We start from the raw sequence: 23,823 nt of genomic DNA, 5'->3' as shown, positions 1-23,823 counted from the left end.
TACATCTGTTAAAGACCAACGACAGTATGAGAGATAAGTAGGAAAAGAAGAGAATGTGTGAATAATGAATATGAAGTTGAGAATGTAGATATAAGATATAATCAGAATAAAAAAGGTTGAAAAGATTTTGAAAGACTATCAGACATAGCTCCCTGCCTTCAGCCTTGAAACTTTACCCAAAAGATTAAAATTTAAATCTATGTAGTAACAAACTTGTTTTTCCCAAGCCAAATATCTTAACCATTTGCCAATTACTATCAATCAATACAGAAGCATTTTTTCCCCATTTTACTCTACATTTTTGTGCTTTAAATAGTTTTAAAACTTAAGTAGAAAATAAATCGAGTGTTTCTCTTGTGTTAATGTTGTAAGCTTTCTTTTCACTTCACACATGATGTTGATATTTTTTGTTGCCAATTCTCCAATTATCTTCTTTCTAGAACTTTTCCATTTCCTAATTATAGTCAGTATTTCTATGTGTCTCTAGCCCCAACTTTTTACCTGTGCTTCATGATCAGATTTTTAACTGCTTGCTAATTATCTACTCCTAGATGTCCTTGCATTTGTCCATACTCAAGGTGTTCTCAACTTTTTAATCATTTCCTCCAAAACAGCCTTCTCTCAACTTCTCTCTTTTTTTTTTTTGATGTGACCATACAATTTACTCAGTTATCAAAAAGTAGGAATCTTGGAGTTACATATTCAAAGCTTTCCTCTTTTGCCTTCTCAGGTCCAGTCATTTGACATATCCAGTCAATTTTATTTTTACTTATTCCTCTCACATCTCCCTGGTTCATTCTGCACACTTAACCTTCATGAATATTTTTCTGAAGCACAGCTTTGATCTTTATTTTTCCTGGTTAAAAACTTATGTTGTAAGTCATAATAATGGTTTTATCTTTTTTTTAAATTAACTTTTCCAAATTATACATTGTGGGAGAGTATTCTGTGGGATTTAAATAGCAAGCAAAATTAAAATATTGATTAAAGTTAGGTCTTATAAAACTGTTTTAATGATTCTTATTTTTTATATCATAATCATTGCTCACTCCACTTCACTACCACCCATTGTATTCTACCTATATCAAAGAAAACCATTTTAGCAATAATGATCTAACATATCAAAATTATCTTGCCTTTATTCTCCTTCATGTATTCAATGCCATATTATTTCCTACCCATCTCCCCCCAAAAGTTCATTCTGCCTGGAATATACTTTCCTCTCCGCCTCATTTCATATTTCTCTTTCATATAGTCCCCCATCACCTTGTCTCTGCCTGTCAGGATTCTGCACCAGTCAATTGCAATTCTCCTTCATGGGTCATTCCTTTCTGAAACTGTAGTAATCTTTTTCTGTCTCTGCACTTTCATTTGACTTTTATCTAGGCTTATCTGGTTCCCACCATATAGCACATTCTGACCTATAGTATAGTTCTTAGTTACTTGGTTTTTCTTTCTCATTAGATTGTAAGTTCCATGAGAGGATGCCATTCTTTTTCTGGATCTCCACAGTAGTTGACATTATCATTTGATAATTGTTCTAAATTGATTATTTTTATGTTCTTACATTGGGAAAAGGGTAGAATGAGTTCTATTTGAAATATTATTCTTGCAGATATCTCACCTGGAATTGATGCTTCAGACAGAATTTGGACTAAGTGACCACCAAAGGGCATTTAAAAAATAGAATTAAATGTCATTAAATAAAACATGTTATATGCAATGCATTTTTGATGAAATAATTATCAGTGGAACAGAACAGACATGCAACAAAAAATGATAAAATGGTATAGTAGCCTTGTGTTTTACAAAAATATAGATCCAAGCTTTTGGAATAATTCAGCATTTGGTAAAAAGTTGTTAGGAAAACTGGAAATTACTCTGTTAGAAATCAGATATAGACTAATATCTTACCCATTTATAAAGATAATATCAAAATGGATGCATGATTTTGACATAAGGGGAGATATCACAAGCAAATTAGAAGAACAGAGAACATATTACCTGTCAGATTTATGAATAGGAGAAGAATTTATGAATAAACAAGAGATAGAAAGCATTTTGAGAAATGGATAATTTTGATTACATGAAATTAAAATTATTTTGTACAAATAATACTAGTATAGTCAAGATTAGAAGGAAAGCAGATAATAGAGGGAAAAACTATATATATTTTCTTGGGTAGAAGTCTTATCTGCAAAATATAGAGAGAACTTTGTCTCATATATACATATATATGAATATATATATATATAAGAATATGAGCCATTCCCCAATTTATAAATAATCAAAAGATAAGAGCAGAGTTTTTAGATGAAGAAATAAAAATATACCTATATACACATACATATCATATATGTATATAAACCATATAAAATGCTCTAAATCATTGTTGATTAGAGAAATTCAAATCAAAGCATTTCTGAGATATACCTATCAAATTGACAAAAATGATAAAAGAGCAAAATTACAAGTGTTGGAAGGAATGTGGGGTAAAAATGGGGACACTAATACACTGTTGGTAGAATTGTGAACTTATCCAATCATTTTGGAGAGCAATCTAGAATTATACCCCCAAAGTTATAAGACTATGTATACCTTTTGACCTAGCAATAACACTATTAGGTTTATTTCCTAAGGTGATCAGGGCAAAAGGAAAATAATTTATATGTCCTAAAATGTTTATAGCAACTCTCTTTGTGGTGGCAAAGAACTAGAAATTGAGAGGATGACCACCAGTTGGGAAATGTCTAAACATGTTGTGGCATATGATTGCCATAGAACACACTGAATTCACAAGTACAATAATTAAAAAAAAAAACCATGGAATTATGAAGAGTGAAATGAAAAGAATCAAGAGAATATTTTATACAGAAACAGAAATATTGTTTCAAAGAATAACTTGCCTATGTCTACCTCCAAGGAAAGAACTGATGAATAGAAATAAGCAAGATATAGTTTCATATATATATATTTTGTCAAATGGTTGTCAAATGATACTTTCTCTAGTATGGGGAAGGTTGGGAGGGAGATATCTGGGAATTTAAGTGTTAAAAACAAACAATGATTAATTAATAAATTACATGAAAAAACAACATAAAATGAAAGCCTTTGGAAACTGTGTGGACTAATGTGTTTAAAATAATAATAGAAAATATGTTATCACAAGAATGAATATATTATGTTTTCTGAGATTTCTGAAACTTGAGACCTTTAAACTTGGCCTTAGCATTCTATAAATCCAGGTATTTAAAGTCTTAAAATGAACATGGTTTGCTTTTTGGTTGTTTCATAGTAGCTTGAACTTGACCATGTTTATTACATGCAATCTGTCAAAAAGATAACATCAAATTAACATGTTTGTAAGGAAAAACCTAGATATGGGTAATAGAACAGAATTCGTGGAAATTATTTCTGGAGCCTTTGTTCAAAAAGGGAAAAAATAAAATTTCTTTCCTTTCCCCCTATAGGTTATGATACTCTTTTTTAATTATGCAAAATTATAATGAACAGAAAGATGAAGTGCAATTGACATTTCCCAATCTAATTACATTCTGAACTCAATTTCTTTCATCTTCTTAGCAATGCAAGGAATTCTATTGTAATTACTTCTTTTTGTTTTTGTACTTTATTTTTATACCTAGACTACTTGTAGACTTGTTAATTAACCCTAACTTCCTCTAGGGTTTTCTTTCTTTCTTTCTCATCAAGTTAAGCTATGATTTCATCTACTACTTCTTTTAGAATTAAAATGTGTTACTTGTCTTTCCCTGAAGCAAATGGTCTTTGATTAAAAATCACTTGAAATCAAGAATAGATCATATATGTAATATATATATATATATAAATATATATATATATGTATATGTATAATAGCTGCTTATGCTGTTCATAGAACTTGCCAAAAAATAAGCTTTCAAGGTACTTGGAAAATGTTCACAAATCATAATGGATTATATGAGAGAAACTTTGGGCAGACAATATTGTATTTGCCCATGTCTGGTATAATTTTATACTTCATGTTTTTTGAGGTTTTGTTGAAAAATTAGACGAATGTAGATAAGATTATTTTCATAAAAAAAGGTTAGGTGTTACTAAGATTGTATCATTAGATATTGAATAATGATACAGATAACAGTGGATACATTTCTGGCCAGGAGGAGAAAAAAAGACATGACATAATGTAAACAGTTCTGCTTTTAGCATATTTATAGTGATAAATTTACTGAGACTTTGTTTATATGTTGTAGGTATTATCATGTTTTAAAATCTTTTATAGGCTTTGTTTTGTAGATAGGTATTGTTGAAAATTCTTAAGCTTTGGAAGTGCATATAGACATAATTTGATGACCTGCTTCCTTTAAAATGCAAGTAGAATTACTGTCTAGTTATGGATTAATTAATGTTTTGCTTACTACCTCTTGTCTGCATATTGGTTTGTGACTCATAATTTTTTCTTATTCTTTTTTTCAATGTACATCTTGAATTGCATTATCAAAGAGCCTTCTACCTAGAAGAGCAGGGCTGAAATTAGTTTTTGTTTTTAGCACCTTTCATATGTATACAGTTCATTTAGAATGCTAAGTAATTACATGCTAGGCAGAATTCAATACACTGTTTCACCCCCCCCCACACTTTTAAAGAAAACTCTAATTCTATATTAGCTAAATAAAACTTTGACACTTGAGATTTATAATATTGAATTATTCATTTATTGTACATCAAATATTATCATTCTGAAAACGTGGTTTTGTCATGTCTTCTCTGATTCAATTAAGTAATACTATATCTTTTTCTCAGTGGTGAGCAGTCTATATAGTTTGCCTCTCCTTATGAGCCTAAACCACACATGAAATGGGCTTTTGGGAAATACTTTGATAAGCCTTTTTTGAGACCTTACTTCTTGGCAAGAACAATCCTAAATATTAACTTTAGCTATGGTGTAGAACCTTCTTTTTCTTTCTGTTTTGTTTTACATAGTTTATTTTGTATTGACACATGGGCTATTTTCAGTTGTTGCCCAGATTTAAAGTGATGGTTTTAGTAAAATGGCTGGAGTCAGGACCTCTTAGAAGAATCATACAAGCTAGCAGCAGAAGCAATTCGTGTCAGTGGGAATCACACTTTAATAAAGAAAGCTAAAGCATATGTGTGGTCACAAGCAATCCTTGTTATTATGTCATGAAAGCCTTGGGATTTGTGATCAAAGCATTGGGCTAATCCTGTATTATGGGATAACCTTAGATTGAACCTTTCAGATTTTTATTTCAAGAGATGATCCACCCCATTCTAGACCATGTTACCTGCCTCAAAGCCCTGTCCACCTAGTCATAGAGTATAGATGAAAACTTTTCAGCAATTCAGAAGAAAGTGCAAATTATAAATGTCTGGCTATTCAGCTGTTAGTGTTGTTTACTTATCAGTTCAGCTTTTTAAAAAATGCTGAATATGTGTTTTTATCCACAGCTGAGTCTTCTCTTCTGATGCGTATAAAGCATAATTCAGTTTGTAAAATGCTTCACAAGTATTGGAAAGACATGAACTTGGACTTAGTTAGAGTAGATGCTATATTAAATACAATCCTTGCATCATTGCTATTTCTTACAAAGTAGCTCTAATATTAGAGTTGTATTACACTATAAAAGACAAATGGTATTTAGAATTGCTTTAGAACATCATTGTCAACATTTCAATGGTATACACATTTAATTTTGAAATATAATTGTGAGTCTCTGGGTGTATAGATATGTATATACACCAAAATATATATACATATATACAAGCATATGTGTATTCTGGCTCTCTGACTTGCAGTTTCCTAGAATATTATTATTATCTAGTAGTATATTGTCTGGATAATGAAAAGATAGTTAATTTATACTTGTTGAGGTGACTTAGAATGGGTCCTTCATGCAAAACACAATTTTTCTCAATTGTATTGGCATTATATGCAACTCTTACTAATTATGAAGTATGTGTGCACTTTTAACATGTGCACTGATATACCTTTCTTACTTCAGTTATATATATCTTAAATGTATGCTTCAGGCTTCTTGTATATATGTTAATTTCTCTGTTCAGCATTAATTGCTTTAAAACATTTTCCTTGTTTGAGAATTCATGATTTTGGTTTGTTTTAATCAAGCTGTTAAAGGAAGAAATTTTTTATTCCACTTGGGAAATTTCTTTTAAAATAAAAAAGATATATTTATACTCAGTATATATAAGTAATCACTTCTGTGAAAATATATGTATATTCATATATAATATATGTGAAATGCTAAATATGGAAGCATTTAGTCTATTTCAATTTTTTTTTATTTTAAAAAATGGATACATGATACTAGTGACAAAATATAGCCATCAGCTGTGCTATAAGCTCTCATCCTCCTCCAACCATTCTCCAGAATTTATTTAGCTCTAAATCTCGCTTAGATGTAGCTCTTTCGCCTTCATGCCAAAATGCACTCTTCCTAAATTAGATAGTGGGGTGAACAAATTGATTTATTGCATGGTTGTCTCATGGGCTTACTCTGTTTTTCTTTTATTTTGCTTCGACTCTCTCCACATTTGTTTCTCTTGTCTGTGTCTAAAGAAAGCAGTTTGGAAAATTCACACAAAGGTTTGGTAATGATCACTGAAAGGTTATCATATGTTGAGCTTAGCAGAATGAAAAAGTTCACTGGAAGAGAAAATATCTTGGTGTTCTCTAAAAAAAAAAGAACTGTTTCATGCTGGTAATTATTATACTTTCTTGGTATATTTTGTTCATCTTGATTTTAGGCAATTGTTTTCAAGACAATTTGGGAGTTATTGTTGAATACTATTCTATAAATGGTTTTATAAAAACATATCCAGTTAGTAAAATCATAGAACTTAGATTTAGTTACCGTGTTGTTAAAAAAATACAATTGTCCTTCTAAAATTATTAATTTTGTGAAATGAGCTAAAGGTATTGAACTGCCTAATCTCCATAAACAGTACAGATTGGTGATGAACTAGAGTAAAATAGAGATTGAGGATATATACAGACAGGAATGATGTGTTAGGATTGAGATCTGAAGCTTTGGAAACAGCTGAAGTAGTTTGCACTGGTTAAGACTTTGGGCAAAGGTAAAAAGTTAATAAAAATCCATGGGAAGATTTTTGCAGACCTCAGGTGTTATGACAAAAAAGAAAATGTTTAGTTTGAGGAATTCAGTATGAGTAAGTAGTTAATCATGCAGAAGTGGTAGTCATCATATCCACAGAGAAATATTTTTTAAAGAAGACAATGAAATGGTCAAACAGTCATGTGAAAAGAAAAAAAAAGAATCATTAGAAAGTAATAGTAGTGCAAAAATAAGCCATTGTCAAAAGAGAATTCTCACCTTTTAACAGAAAATATATCCCTTATGTCAGAAAGCCATTTTGACATTTCACTGTTAGTGATGTAGTAGGACCTCATTTTATGCAAACTCCATATGCATGAATTCAGGTGTACATAATTAGGAATAAAAAATAAAGGCAGAAAAATATTTAAAATAAAAAAGTTAGTTACATACTATATTCACACCATTTTCCCATGTGACTTAAAATCTTACTGTGGTTTACCTAATCATGCTCATTCTTGCTTTGAAAAGCAATTATGTGAGTTATTACAGTGTTTTGCACCAAGCATTAGATTACCCCATCAGTCTTTGTCCAGAGTTCTTCCTTGTAACAAGTTGTATATGTATCAGAGAAGTGCTTCTCTTTGTTTCATTAATGCTGTTTAGTTATTAATAATGGCTCCATAGTACAAGAGAAGATATTCTGGTGGCTCTGATAACCCTCCAAAAGTCATAAAGTGCCTACGTATTTTTATATAAGAAAGAGTTATTAAATAATGGGATTCACTATTACACATGATTTTTAACTTATGCAATTGGTCTTGGAATGTATTACTCCAATAAAACAGTCATTTTTATCATGATTATAGCATTTTGAATAAACAGTACTCAGTTAAATACAGCAAAACTTATTTAAAGACATCAGTTAATTTATTTCATTAAGATAAGGAGAATAAAAAGGCATTGCTATTAAAATACTTTTCCAAATAACATTCCCAAATGTTAATTGGAGGCATCAAGATGGCTCAGTCATTAAGAGCTCTGGGCCTGGAATCAGAAAGACCCAAGTTCAAATTTGGCCACAGACATTTATTAGCTGTGTGACCTGGCCAGTTTGCTCTGTTTGCCTTAATGCACTGTAGATACTCCAGTATCTTTACCAAGAAAACTCCATGAACAGTATTGGCATGCTGTTGTCTTTTGGATCATGAAGAGTCAGGCATGACTGAATGACTCAACAATTTCTTATTCTTTGTTCATCTTGGTCTGCCACCTCAAATACTCTCTTTTCTGCTTGTCCCAATCCTAATATTTCTTCAAGGTTCAACAGAGTACTGCCTGCTCTCTGAAGTTTTCTTTAAATATCCTGGTCCCATTAACAACCATTCCTTCCTTTGGGCTCCTGAAGTATTGGTCTTTACCTCTTAATTGGCATTTAATATATTCTAACCATTTTTCTTTATCTTTTTGCATTTCTGACCTGTAGATAGTATATTCAGCTAGCTTATAAGCACCACTGAAGGCAGAAACACAGACTTATTCACTTATTCTAGTTTGTGTCTTCAGCATCTAATATAATACATTCTGTATTGTAATCATCTAATTATATGTTGGTGTAGAACATCAAATAATAGTAGTCAGATACATAATTAAATTCTAAAATGCATGATACAGAATCTACATGTGTTGTGAATTCAGAGAAGTAAAAGAGCTGTGAGGGCTGGGATAGGTGTGTGAAGGTTATGGGATTGGATCTGGGTTTTGAAGTATTATTAGGATTGGGACCAGTGTTTTAAATTTAGGAGAACTAGATTGGGGGGAGGGGGAGACTGGGTTACATAGCTAGAGAAGAGTTGATGTGGAAAAAAAAAATCTGTGGGCTACAAAATTAGAATCAATAGTGCACCCAAGAAAACAGTCAAAAAAATTTGGCAAAAGTAAACTTAAAATATATTAGAAAAAACATCATCTTCAGAATAGAGGAGAGAAGTTTCCCTATAGTGAGTTGGTCAGAAAGCATTTAAGTACTTACTAAGTTCCAGGTACTTTTCTGAGGTTAGGGATACAAATAGTAATGGAAAGACAGTGCTTGCCCTCAAGTAACCTACATTTTAATGGCCAAAGGAAACACATAAAAGGGAGCTGAAATTGGGGGGAGGAAGAAGTTGTGAAGCCAAAATTAAGAACAGGGAGTAGAATTTGCAAAACTAAATAATTTTAATTTCAATGTAAGAAAAATCTTCTTGAGGACTAGAACCATCCAAAAGTAAAATGGGTTGCCCTCTCAGAAGGAAATGGATCTTACTTTTTTTTTTTAACCCTTACCTTCCGTCTTGGAGTCAATACTGTGGCAGAAGAGTGGTAAGGGCTAGGCAATGGGGGTCAAGTGACTTGCCCACGGTCACACAGCTGGGAAGTGTCTGAGGCCAGATTTGAACTTAGGACCTCCCGTCTCTAGGCCTGGCTCTCTATCCACTGAGCCATCCAGCTGCCCCCTGGGTCTTACTTTTGAGATCTTCAGGCAAAGGTTGAATTTGACATTGTTGGAAAAGTTGTAGAGGGAATTTCTGAATCAAGTATGGTTTGAAACCATAGGGTCCCTTTCAACTTTTAGATTCTTTTGGTTCTGTAAGGAAAACATGAAGTATTCCAAGTAATGAATAAAATGAGGAAATGTATAGAAGTAGAAACAAGTATGATGAATTCATGAGGCAATGACAGTGTCCTAAATGTAACAGAGGAAACCTATTGGGGAATGTTAATAAATGAGTAGGAATGAAATTAATAGAATAAAAACTGCAAACATCTAGTATTTGCATATCTCATAGAGTTATGAACTAGACATTAGAAACATAAATACAAAATAACTTATAAGTTCTTCCCTCAATAAATTTAGAATTTAACAAGGATCATGGGGCACATACCCAAATAACCATATGATTCAAAATGTATTGGGTATAAAGGAGAAATCCAGAGAAAATGAGAAGTTTGAGAAGGAAAGGATCAACACTTTTAGCTAGGAGATCAGAGAAGATTTCAAGAAGGAAATGGTACACAAATGAATTTTATTTCAACAGGCAGAGATTGAAAGGATATAGTGAATTATCAATATTTTATTATTTTCAGGAAACTGCTGGGAGCTAATGATACAAAAAGATCTAAAATTCAGTCTCCATCTTCAGTGGACCTACATGATAGTAGAATAGGCAGGACATAAAGATAAAAAATGATCTAAAATTACATAAAATAGGGGCAAAATAAGCTATACATATAAAAAGGATTACTTAGATTTAGAAGAAATAGAATGACTATGAGTCATGTATGTTAAGGAAGGCTTTCCAGACAAAGTGAGAGTTTCATTAGATGAGAAGTCAGGTAAAGTGAATGATGAACTTTGGATTGCAGTATTTATTTAGGGTAGAAAGGCAAGATGAGTTTAGGGTGGAAGACCTCCAGTGGTATTTGTAGTCAACTCTTGATCACTTGGACTTTATCACTATGAGCAAATGGATTTTTTCTTAGAGACTGAGTGAGTACAGAGGGACCCAGGCTAATACATTCTCTCATAGAGATACCAGATCTCCATGTCATACTGACCTAGTCATTGTCCCCTTCACATGAGAGTCTAGCTCCTACCCCTGTGCTATTGTGCAGGATCTCCTTCACCTCTTTTCTGAAGACACCTAAACTTCTTTCAAGGCTCAAATGTCACCTTCTCCAGGATATCTGTCTTGATCCTCTTAGTAAATTACTTTTTATATATTTGGTAAATTGCACATATCCCTTTGACCCTTCAAATAATATAAGTAATCTGAAGGTATAGAAGTGTTTTATATTTATCCCTATATCCTAATACCTTACCCATGACCTAGCACAAATAATCAGTACTTAATAAATATTTGCTGAATGAGTTGTATACTTTAGCAATGTAAAGAGACTCATGATACCTAACCTCATGGAAATCTGTGCAGCAAGTTAAGAAGAAAAAGACAAACAGTGAAGATGGAAAGCAGCCAGAATAAATTGGGAATTGTAGACCAGAAGTCCAAAAAGCCTGACTATAAACCTATTTAACACATAGATAAAGCAGCAGAACTCATAAAAAAATAGAAATAAGAATGAGGAAAACTCAAATCCAAACCAAAAAATAAATATTATACTCTGGATGAAAATGAACCATTTCTCCTCTTTCAACCAAAAAAGTAATTCTCTGGACTCCTCAGAGATCATAAAACAGTAGTGGAAAATTCCAAAATTGTTCAAAAGGAAAAAAAAAACCTTTTAGGAAAAGGAATTAGGAACTAATCTAGATTGAAAATCATTGCTTTCAACTTAGAATTTTAAAAGACAAAAGAGTATAGAAGTAGAAGTCCCACAGGCACTCTTAGAATATGAGGGTAGTATTACCATCATCATTCCAGCAATAAGCACTGAAGCACTTATGTGCTATGTGACTGGGGATACAAATAATAAAACAATCTCTACTCAAATAGTTTATATTTTAATTCAGAGGATATTACTTTTGCTCTAGAGGAAGGACTGGCAACCTCAATCTATTGCTTATATCTACCCAACTTTGAAGACTTGTTGGACTCTCAAACACATATCAACAATGTAGTCTTGCTTAATGGAGATAAGAAAAATTCAAAATAAATAATATGGAGGGGAAGTTTGCTAGGTGATTGAAAAACAGTTGATTTTTTTCCCCTTCATTCAACTCAATATGGTAAACATCTAATTTCTTTAATTCACCACATATTGTGTTATAACAAAGGAAAACCCCCTTGGATCATCTCTCCCATCCTTTTGCTTCTCTCTTCTCTCAAAATCGTCATTTACTTTAGTTTCTCATCTTCTGAACTGGTCTCCCCTCTCTAATCTATTCTCCACACTGCTACCAAATTGATAGTCCTAAAATAATGATATTTTAGTGTCACCTTCCTATTCCAGAATTTCTTTGGCTTCTTATTACCCCTAGAACAAATATAAGATGCTTAGATTGATATTTAAAGTTCTCCTTACTTTTGTTTTTACTCCAGAGCTCACAAGTGGGGCTTCTTCTTTGTACTCTTTTTGACCCCTTTTAAAAATTCTTCTCATAAAAGTAGTAGTTTGCTATAGAGAGACCACTAGATAAGCAGTTACAGTATTAATCCCAGGTATACAAAGAAATGTTTTTTAGAGAAGAAAAGAAAAGCTTTAAAGTAGATTTAGCATTTATTCTGTAGATCAAGGTCTTCTGAGGACGAAGGAGCTCCTTGTCCTCACAAGACTAGTACAATAGAGTTCCAACAGCTATCAGGTAAGAAATATTCAGTAAAGGAAGAGGGAAAAGGGTACTTATAGTTGCAGATGCCTTGCTTAGGGGTTTTGAGGCAGCTAATTTTTGACCCAGTAACAAGAATATAAAATTTTATTGTCTTCTTGGGACCTGTATGCAAGACAAATGTATCAAAATGGATGGCAGCTATTACTTTTGGTGATTCATGCAGGCAGAAATGAAACTGCCACACGAATCCTAACTAGTATTACCAGTGAGTATGAAATCATGAAAAAGAAACCAGCAACCATAAGGGCTTGTGTTTTTCTCACTTTTACTCATTGAAGACAAGGGATACAGAAAAGAAAAATTAATAAGACAGTCTTTGAGAATAGGATTTGAATGTCTGGATTATAATTTAAAGTTTAGGGTAGATAGATTCCTGAACAGAGATGACATACCTGTAGTACAGAGTGGTAAGATTATATTTGCTATCTGTCTTGCAAGTCTAATCAAAAGGGTTTTCAAGGATGGAGGAGACCGAAAACTGGCTCTATCTATTCCCAAAGCTAGATCACATACTGACTAGCTAAAAAAGAGGCAAAAATGAAAGTAGCTGAGATATTCAGGAATTCAAAACACATAAAATCCAAGAAAAGCACTAGTTTTTAAACAAATAACCTCATATGGCCATTAACCAAGAAGAAATCAAGGTCCTAATTCAAGGAGACAAATTTAACCTCTAAGGTAACAGTGAGACATAGCAGAATGAAACCCATGAGCAGAATATGAATCTGAATGGTTTTTCATAGCTCAAAGAAAAATACTTATAAGATGAGGGGTATCATTGTCTATTGAGAAGATATGTTCATGTGAACAAGTCTAGGTATTGGGAGGGGAAAATAAGACAGAGAATTTTTGGAAGGCAAATAAACAAGTGATTTCATCATAGAAAATACTATAGATCACCTAGGCAGAAAGTAGAGATTGATGAGGCATTTGGAAAACAGATCACAAGCCTGCATGATAGAATAAAATAGTGAAGATGCCTTCAGTTAAACAAACATTTGTGGAAACATTTTATTTTCTCTCCTCTCCTCTCCCATGTCTCTCTGTCTCTGTCTTTCTCTCAGAATAAAATTCTGTAGATTCAAAGGTAAACAATTCCATCAAGAAAGAAAAAGATAGATTTTTCTGAAGATTGATGTAGATACACAGAGAATTTTTCAGCCAATTTGGTTTAAAAACAAAACAAAACAAAAAACACAAACTGGAAGAAAGGCCAAATAATATAGAATGAATGTAAATGCGGGGCATGGTAAAAATGCCAGGAATGCCAAAGCTCACAATGAGCTGATACTGGTGACAGGAGCAAAAAAAAAAAAGTTTTAAGTTTGTTTTGTTTTAGCTATGTTAGAATAAAAAGGAGTATCAAAGAGTAGGCAGCACCTTTACTTGGGGTGGATAGGAAAAGGATCAGTCAGTCAGTGAGTATTTATTAAATGTTTCCTGTGTGTTAGACATTGTGTGAGGTACTGGGACAAAAGGACTTCTGTCAACTCTCTCCCTTGACCTTCACCTAAATCTTCATCGTGTTTCCCATTTGTTTTCTCCTGGGTTTCCTCATATGAGTTTATTTTCTTAACATATAGCTAATCTCTGATAATATATATGTATAAAAAAGTTAAAAAGGACTTTCATCCTTATGGGGGAAACTTACACATAGACACATATATAAGAAGTGAAAGACTGTCATGTAAATAGAGGATTGGACCAATTTGGTTCCAAGGGAAAAACTGAGATTGGCAGGAGTTGCACAAAGGGAAATTTAGTTTTATTATCAGAAAAAAATTCATAATAATTAGAGTTTTCCAAAAGTTGAATGGGCTGCCTTTTGAAATGAATTTTCTCTCCTTGGATTTCTTCAAGCAGAGACTGACTAGTTGTCAGGTATGTTAATAGAGGGGATTTCTTCTGTTTTTAGGTTAGACTAGATTGTCAGAGGTCCCCTCTACTTCCCTAATTCTGTGATTTTGTGATATTACATGACTTGTAAACTTCCCTGTATTACAATTTCTTCATCTGTAAAGGGGGTTAGATTAAATAACCTCTTAAGTTCTTTTCCAACCCAATTCCTATAGTCTTGTGAAGAGATTATAATGAGTTTCTTTTGCACTTTCAGTTCTAAAATGCCATAATTCTACGACTATAATCAATATGTGACCTTTTTGTCTTACTATATTGAAAACTTCTTGGAGATAAAGGTTTTCTTGTTCATCACTATCCTGTAAAGGTCCCTGAACTTTTTTGACATTACACATTACTGATAAAAATTTTTAGCATGCTTTCCTAGTGTGTGGGATTTACATATATACTATTGTGCTAATAATTATGTACAGTATAAACCTTGTACAAAACAGGTACTAAAATGGTACAGTTAATATGAAATGATATTTGAATGTTGAATCAGTATAGAACCAGTGGAGTTTACTGAATGACTTGGTGTAAAAACTGTGCTTTTTGTTGGAATCTGAGTTGAAGAGAAGAGAGATAAGGCAGATAAATCAGTTAGGAAGCTTTTGCAGTTGTGCAGGTGATAGCTGTTGAAGTTTTAAACAAAGATGATTACTCTATGTAATGAAAAGGAGACAGATGTGAGACATGTGGCACTAGAAACAGTAAGATGAAGCAAGTGATTGGATTTTGGATTACAGAGGAAGGGAAAGTGAGAAGCTAAAGACATTTTGGTGTTTGTAAAACCTAGAGTTTCAGGAAAGATGATGGCATTTTCAATAGAATTAGGAAAGTTTAGAAGATGGTTGTGTTTGGAGGAAGAAAATGTAATGATACCCATAATTTCATCACAGCCATCCATTCCTGCTCATTTTCTATGACTCATTCTAGCCCACCCACAATGAAAAGAGGCCTCTGGCAGGTACCTGCCAGAGCCATAGCCATGAGGTAATTTAGGGATCTGATGATGGAGGTAGAATTTTCCTAGGGTCATGTATGAAGAGGTTCACAAGGGGAAAAATAGGAAGGTTGCACAGAAAAGAGAAGTGAGGGAGTTTGGGGAGATATCCTTGTAGGTATGATCATATGATAGGCAAGCCGCAAGATAGTAGCTATTTCATTTAGGTTAGGATGGGGCATGTCCTCCCATTCCCTTATTGGTTGTTTATTTTCCTTCAAGTAAGACCAAGACCATCACCAACCAGGAGTGATACCATGGCCCTTTAAGGACCTGTAACCTCCATTCTGGAGACATTTTCCTAGATCCATGATTGTGAACTTATGACACACATGTCAGCACTGACACATATAGCCATTTTTGATGACACACAACTGCATACAGAAAAGTATGGGGCCGCATGCCAAGAAGGACGTTTCATCTTCGGCTACTGTGCAGCCAGGTGCAGTAGCCGAGGATAAAACATTTGCTGTAGTATAATGTAGACACTCTGTACTGGAGGTCTGTAGGCCAAAACAACAGAATTCCAGCACAGAGGATATAGTTCTGGGACTTCCGGTTAGGCCATTAGGGGATCTTTGACCTCACTTCTGGCCAGTGGAGCAGAGAGCAGCAGAATGCTGTGGAGACACATCTCTGGGGGCCCAGTGATCACCATTATCAGCAACCACATAACCACAGCAACCATCATCCAATCTACCGTTCTGGGGTGTCGTGGATTTCTAATTGATCATCATTAGTGAGATAAGTGAGGGGGAGGCTGGGAGAGGTGAAGGCCTGTGCAATGGGTGCTGTTTCCCACAATTAGAAATAGCGGCAGCCATATTAATTTACATAAGGAATGCCATCTTGCAGCATAGCACAGACTCCATTTCACCACTATTACTATTGTGCATCCTTATTAACCCCTATTTCTGCTTATTAACCTTACCCTTTCCTAAAAGATAGTTACATGTGCCATCTTGTGGTCAGTTAGGTAAGTTAACCCCTAATTGCCTGCTTGGCTAACAGGCTATCTATAATTCTATCTTCTGTCACTTCCCCCCCACCCCCCATGGAGAACCCCCAAAATAATAAAAAAAACAAGGTTAAGTAAAGGAAGTGGTAGTAGCAGTAGCCGACCCTTTCAAGAGACATGGATTGTGAATTATAGAAAAAAATGGCAGATCATTTTGTGTTCTATGTACTGAAACGGTAGTAAACAGAATGTGGAATATAAATAGACATTTTGAAACTAATCATTCCCAGCTCTTGAAAAAAAAGTGAGGATGAAAGGAAGGCATACATTTCCAGGCAGTTACACCTTTATGAGAGCCAATCTAATTCTTTCCTTATATTTGTAAAAGGCTCTACAAATTTAACATCTGCAAGTTTGAGCATTGCTCACTCCATAGCTCATCATGGAAAAGCACTTAGTGAGGGAGAATTTATTAAATAAACTCTCCTAAGATGTACACCAGTTCTATTTCATGAGATGCAGAATAAAGATATAATTATAAGAGAATATCTGAGTTACCACTCAGTAGAAATATCATAAAAGACCAAATAATGAAATTGAACACAAACATACAACAATTAAAGAGAGACATAAGTAATTGTAAATATTTTTTGATCTCTCTTGATAAGACTACTGTCACATCTCATGCTCAGTTGCCCATTATTGGTCAATATTCTGGTGGTCTCACAGTAAGAGAAGAGTGTCAGTGCCAACAAGTACATCAGGAAGCGAAATATGAAAGGTTATTTTACAAACATTCTGTGACCTAAGCATTGATATCTCTAAAATTGGGTCAGAGACAACAGATGGGGTACCAAACATGGTGGGGAAAAAAGTCAGATTTGTCAAATTGTTTACAGAAGCTATTGGACATCCAATTGTGCCTTTTCATTGTATTATCCATCAAGAGACTTCATGTGCCAAGGCAAGATTCACCAACTTAAACAACTTAATATCAGTTGTTACAAAAATAGTTAATTTAATAGCTGCTCGCCCCTTTCACAAGTGAGAGTTTTCTGCACTTTTACTGGAGGTTGATTCCACCTACAGTGGACTGCCTGCTGATGTGCAATAATGTAAGATGGCTGAGCCCAGGAAAATTCTTGAGCGCTTTGTGGAGTCCTTTGAAGAAATTAAGGTATTTCTTGAGGATAAGGACCTGGGAAACTTTCCTCAGCTCAATGATGATAAGTGGGTCAACACCTTGATGTTTTTTACAGATCTCTCTGTTCATATTAATAAACTAAACTTAAAGTTATAAGGTTTTGGCAAAAGTATTGATGTTATGTTTGGATACATAAAAGCTTTTGAAAATAAACTTAAAAATTTCAAGCAAGATGTAAAAACTAAAACTTATAAATATTTTCCTCGAGTAACAAAGTATTTTGAGAAGGCCAGTACAGGTGTACAAAATGAAATGGAACCCTTGCATATAAAGTACCAGCATGCTTTAGACTCGTTAATTGACCAGTTCAGTGATAGATTTAATCAATTTAGAAGCCTAGAACAGACCATGAAAATAATTAATATCCTGATGTAGTTGTACAGTAGTTTGGAGTTAAATGGCTTACAATGGATGCAAATTGATGATTTGGAGATGCAACTTGCAGAATTTCAAGATAGCATCTGGGCTCAGGTGTTTGTCAATTTGAGGTCAAAGCTTAAGAATCTGGAAAGGTGCCACTTAGAGAATCAAGAGCAGTGCCACTACGAACGGGAAATTTTGAGTGCCTGGAACCAATTAGCAGATACTTTTAGCACCCTGAAAAATATAGCAATGGCTTTACTCACAATTTTTCCCTCTACGCACTTTTGTGAGACCTTTTTCTCAGCATTAATCAAAACCCACAAAGGAAACAGATTGACAGATGAAGTTAGTAGCGCTTGCTTGGAATTGAAGTGTACAAAATCTTCAATTGAAGATTTAGCCAATGAAATTCAGCAACAAAAAAGTCAGCAATAGGCAGGTTAGTTAAAGAATTCCCCCTCCCCTTCACTTATCTTAGTTCAAGGCACCACACAAGTTAAATAATATCAAGACCAACAAAAGAAACTGACTGACAAATGAACAAAGAAGTCACTAAGCAGGTAAGTTAAATAATTAGTTTTGGTTTACTAAATATAGTTATATATTACAATTATACATTTTTGTTATTTATATTATAAATATCACAAAATTGTGGGGTTTTTTTTCTAAGTGATACATCACCCGAGTTATGCTTAGTTTTTTTGGTGAATTTTGACACACCAAGCTCAAAGGGTTGCCCATCATTGTCCTAGATCACCTAGAATGGAATTTAGCTTGATCAGTTCAATAGACAATTATTGTATATTTTTGTATCAGCCAATCTTTTTTTCCAATTGAGTTCAGCAAGTGTTTATTTTGTATTTATTATTTGCCAAGCACTGTGTAGAAATGAAACTCTTCCACAGAAAGTTGTATTAACTATGGCCAATTTTAGAAAATATAGAATAATATTATTGATGTTAAATTTGGAAGTTTATACATGCTTCATAGAAATGCTATTGCCCCATTCTGTAGTATAGTGGAAAGATCATTGAACTTGTAAAAGACAGGTTTTCAAATTCTGCCTCAATCACTTACTAGATGTGTTGACTTTAAGCAAGTTGAGTAAGTTCTCTGAGACTCATTTTACTAAGTTGTAAAATGTGGCAGGGGAAAGGAGAAAGATGAATATATTAATTCTCTATACATAATAGAGTTGTTATTAGGATAAAATCAAATAAAATATCTAAAATACTTTGTAATCCTTAAAGTTCTTTAATGACATTTTTGTTTTTGTTTTAAAGGAGAAAAAGGACATTTTTGTTTGCAGGTTTGATGTAATGCTATGAAGTTATGACTCATCTTTATATTTGGACAAATATTGATGATGTGGATCTTTAAAAAGTTTTTGCTCTGGATTAATAGTTGTATCTCATACATTGAAAAACATATGTATTATGAGCCAGTCTTTTTGATAAAAGAAGCAAAAAATCAGTATTTGCATTTAATCCATCAGAAATATATGTAAAATACAAATTGGTATTTAAAGTATTTATGACCATATATTGTACCAATATTCATACTGTCATTGTAACATAATAAATATATGTTGTTCTAAAGAATAAATACATTTTTCTTTCTCTTTCTACATCAAGCCAGTTATACTTTCTAAGATAACTCAAAACCCAAAAACTTTGGTGTGACATCTCCCTAATCTAATATGTCTTTTTAACTTGTAAAAGTACTCTGTTTCCCCTCTCCTTCATTTGTCTACTTTAAGTAGTTTCCAACCTCTTCTCACCAGGTACTTGTCAGGCATTTGGTAGATAAGCTTATTTTTACCCTGCTTTGTTAATTAAGATGATTGTAAACAAAAGATGTACAATTCAAAGTCAAGCCAAATTTCACATGGATGATGGAGGTGATAATAGCTTAATTCCTGCTTGATCTTTCCTGTCTTTGCTCTGGCTGGTATACACTGACCTTGTCCACAATCGGATGACCTCCCTATTTTACTCCCCTGTTTTGAAAGCTGCCCTTGCCATAGCTAGCCCTGAGGGGGTATCTGAGAGACCACTGATTCACTGACCCATGTCAAGACTGGATTTTCAGTCTGATCTACTGGGCCTCTGACATGGTTACATGTTGGACTCACTGAATACAAAAGCAAAAGAGTCCGTATTTTTCTGCTTAAGTGACTTGCATGTTGTACTTGGTAGAAGGAAAATACATATTTATTCTAGCAACTTCTATGAAATTCACTTCCTAATTTAATATATTGTTTTTTAAAGTGACCAGATTCTACCCAATCTCTCCTTTTTTTTTTTTAGTTTGTAAGTTTTGGTAAAAATTTCTTAAAATTGAACTTGAATATTTATAGTTTAAGAAAAATATAAAAACATGCAAATAATATAATTTGACTTTTTCAGCATAAATGAATGTTTTAGAAATTCTTATTGTATATTATGAAGGGGGAATTCTTTTACTTCCTTTGAAAATCTTAATAATACATAGCATAGTATAGTCTTATAAATACCAAAGCTTACATATATATTTTTTTAAATCATGCTCTTGAAGTTACTCATGTATTTGCATTTGAAATCATGCTCCAGATTGTGAAGTTTATTACCATCCTTTGAGTGATTGTTCAAGTTTGGATAAGATTGAATAGGACTTTCTTCTCTGGTTGGTGAGAAGAAAGAAAAATCTTTTCTGATTGTGTTTAATTTATTCATTTCACCATTTCTTTGTCCACACAATAAGGCATTATCACTTGTTTGTGTAATTAGTTATTCAGTATTCTATAGTTTATAACAAGACTTTGTGTTTTTTTTATGTAGGAGTTGATCCCTGAATTTTATTATCTTCCTGAGATGTTTGTCAACTTCAATAATTATAATCTTGGAGTGATGGATGATGGGACAGTGGTATCTGATGTTGAACTTCCACCATGGGCTAAAAGCTCAGAAGAATTTGTTCGCATAAACAGATTGGTAAGATAATAACCATGGGACCTATTCTGAAGGCATCTTTCATGTGATGTATTAAAATTAAAGCAGGTTAACTTGGACAAAGCTAAATTTGCTATAAATAATTGGGTGACAGAACATTTCTTGACTCTACTTTGCTTATAAAAACTTTGTTTTCATATATATGATAACTGAGTCATGCATACCCCTGGAATAATGTGCTATTGTTATTTAAATATGTCCTACTGAAAATGAGGTTTTACTTTTCTTCAGAAATCTAGTTATTATTATCTTTTGTAAAGTACAGGAAACATTGTTTCAAATTATCTCCCACATTTTGTTCCTTAAAACAAATATTTCTGTAATATATAGAATATGTGAACTTTTAAAAAGTCATTTAATACAACTCATTACAATTCCTTAGATGGTATGTGGAGAATTAATATCCAGTCCAGTTATTTACCATGTTTCCTTCTTAAGAATTAATATCTTACCTAGTGTCCTTTTAAACTTTTAAAAGAACTTTTGCAGTAATAAATGAGGCTTTTGTTCCTTGTATTGATGATTGCAATTTTTCTTAATGTTTTTGTTATCTTACTCTTTGAAGTCTACACTAGCTATGTTGTTTTGAGTCTGCTGTTACATAACAAAAAAAATGAAATTTAGCTTTCCAAATAATACTTTTAATTTTTAAAGTACATCCTTTCTTCCTTCTCATGAGCTCTCTTTATTTCACTCCCCTAATTGCCAATTTTGATCGTGCCATTTATAAAACTGTACAGTGTAACATAGTAAGCATACCAGTTTCTACCAAATATTTGTATTTAAACTTAGTTTCCAAAATGTAGCTCTGCAATGGGTAAGAACTTCTGTTTTTGAAAGGTAAAAGGGAAGGAAGAATGGAGAAAGGAGAGTTGACTTGGCTAGTTGTTTGCATTCTTCTCTACTTTCTCGCTTGAAAGAGCTCTTTAAGAAAAATTAATAATTGTGATCAGAACCATGTAATTAATGAAACATGGGATTCAAAAGTAATTTGAAGCTTGAAGGGAACCAACTCTCTTTCAATCACGTGAGCATATGTAGTGTTACTAAACATGCCAGGTGGGGGGAGTATGTTGTAGTAAAGTGTTCCTTTTGGCTTTACAATGAACCTTGGCTGATAGTCATGTTTTAAAGATTTCATCTCTTATCAGTGTTTTAATTTGACAACTTGAAGGATTTAGTAGTTCATCTTGTAAACTGGTCCTCCCCCTCCCATCTTTATGCCATTCTCTCCTGAAAATGGAGAACTAGTGTGCGATATTAGAAAGTGGTAACTTACCAACCAAAGCAGATCTGTTTGTTGGCAGCTCAAGCTTTTATAAAATTATCAATTTTTTTTTGTATTTTACAATTGTAAAATACTTCCAAATTTTGTCATGAATTTTTAAAATCTGAAAGTACTAAATTTTTATTTTGATTCCTTCTACCAGTTTCACAGATGTTATGTTTTGTTCTATGAATATTTTGTCTATAATGTAATGACATTAGAATTCAGTAGTAAGTAAAGTGCAAAAAGTCTTTCCTTTTTGAACTATATGAATTTACACACTAATCTTTTGTCTCTGATTTGGAGTGTGAAAAAAACCCCAATATTACCTTATTGATTTTTGTAAAGAAATTTCAAAAGCTCAAAAACATGATGAACAAAGCTTTGCTGTAGTACATATAATTCCAGTTGATTCATTTTCTCTTTTCCTTTTTAACCTTATAGGACTAAATGATTAGTATCGTATTTTTTTAATCTGTTAGCATGTTATTACATGAGATACTTTTCCCTTTTTTGGTTTACCTCTTCAAGTCTACAGATTTTATGCAATGATTGTAGCTCATGAAATGCATACTACTTTGATCTGTGACCTTTTTGTGGTGCTAATCGGGTTCCTGATATCATTATACCTTGCTCATTAATCATATTTCCTGCAGCCCGTCAGGCAACCAGACAGCCCAAGTCCCTGTTTTCAGCCCTCTGTTGGCAGGTTTCTGCTTTTCCAGATTATTACAGTGCAATACTTTGGCTTCTCATAACCAGAGCCACATCAAGCTGTGTGCTACAATTAAAGTCAGATGGTCCTCAGGTTGAACAGGGATATAGTGTTGCAGCTGTCTGTCTTCCTGGAACAGACCAGCACTAGGAACAGATGATATATAGGACAGTGAAAAATAACAGATTGTACAGTACCAGGTTAGTAGCAGGAGATCAGAGCATTAATTAATGGACATACTTATTTTAAATTGATACACAGCTCATCATTTTAAAATATTGTGGAGCACAAATGTTAATTCAAGAAGATAGAAGAATTTTTAAGGACACATATGTTTTGATTGATACTGTGTTGGGAGTGCTTATTCTGCTTATATTTACTAAAGGAGAGTAACTATGTTTAAAGAGCTGATATGATCATGGAGGGGGCAGAATTTTGCTTGGACTTATTTAAACATTTCCATTTTGAAAGAAATATAGTATTGGGATTCAGACTGAACTCTAACACAGATACAAATAACCTGCATGTCTTGAAAGTAAAAACTAAGAGATGGAATTTTTCTTTCCCATTCCTTTTTGTTCTGGGTATTTAGAATAAAAAAAAATTAAATATGGACTTCCGTTTTACCTGGGTTCTAAGAACTGGTCTTGTTCTCACATATCAAATAAGATTGGAGATCTTTGATTCCAGATACCATAGAGAAAAAATAAATGAGCAACAGGACTTTTATCTTTAAAATAATGTGATATTTCTTAATCCACCACTCTTAATATAGGATCACTATATATTGTTTCCTTCCTTCCTTCCTTCCTTCCTTCCTTCCTTCCTTCCTTCCTTCCTTCCTTCCTTCCTTCCTTCCTTCCTTCCTTCCTTCCTTCCTTCCTTCCTTCCTTCCTTCCTTCCTTCCTTCCTTCCTTCCTTCCTTCCTTCCTTCCTTCCTTCTTCCTTCCTTCCTTCCTTCCTTTCTTTCTTTCTTTCTTTCTTTCTTTCTTTCTTTCTTTCTT

At 33.3% G+C, this 23,823-nt stretch overlaps 1 protein-coding gene across 1 annotated transcript in view; it reads left to right on the top strand.

Annotated features, from left to right (window-relative positions):
• The window catches only part of LRBA (LPS responsive beige-like anchor protein), an 854,371-nt gene that overhangs the window by 661,859 nt on the left and 168,689 nt on the right, over window positions 1–23,823 (top strand). Inside the window, exon 47 of the mRNA XM_056803808.1 lies at window positions 20,667–20,823. Within this exon, the coding sequence (XP_056659786.1) occupies window positions 20,667–20,823 (157 nt within the window). The remainder of the gene's footprint in view (window positions 1–20,666; window positions 20,824–23,823) is intronic.

Source organism: Monodelphis domestica, chromosome 6 (assembly GCF_027887165.1).
Source record: "Monodelphis domestica isolate mMonDom1 chromosome 6, mMonDom1.pri, whole genome shotgun sequence".
Taxonomy (NCBI): Eukaryota; Metazoa; Chordata; class Mammalia; order Didelphimorphia; family Didelphidae; genus Monodelphis; species Monodelphis domestica.
Note: the sequence above shows the minus strand (reverse complement) of the source record. Positions and strands in the feature narration are given on the sequence as shown.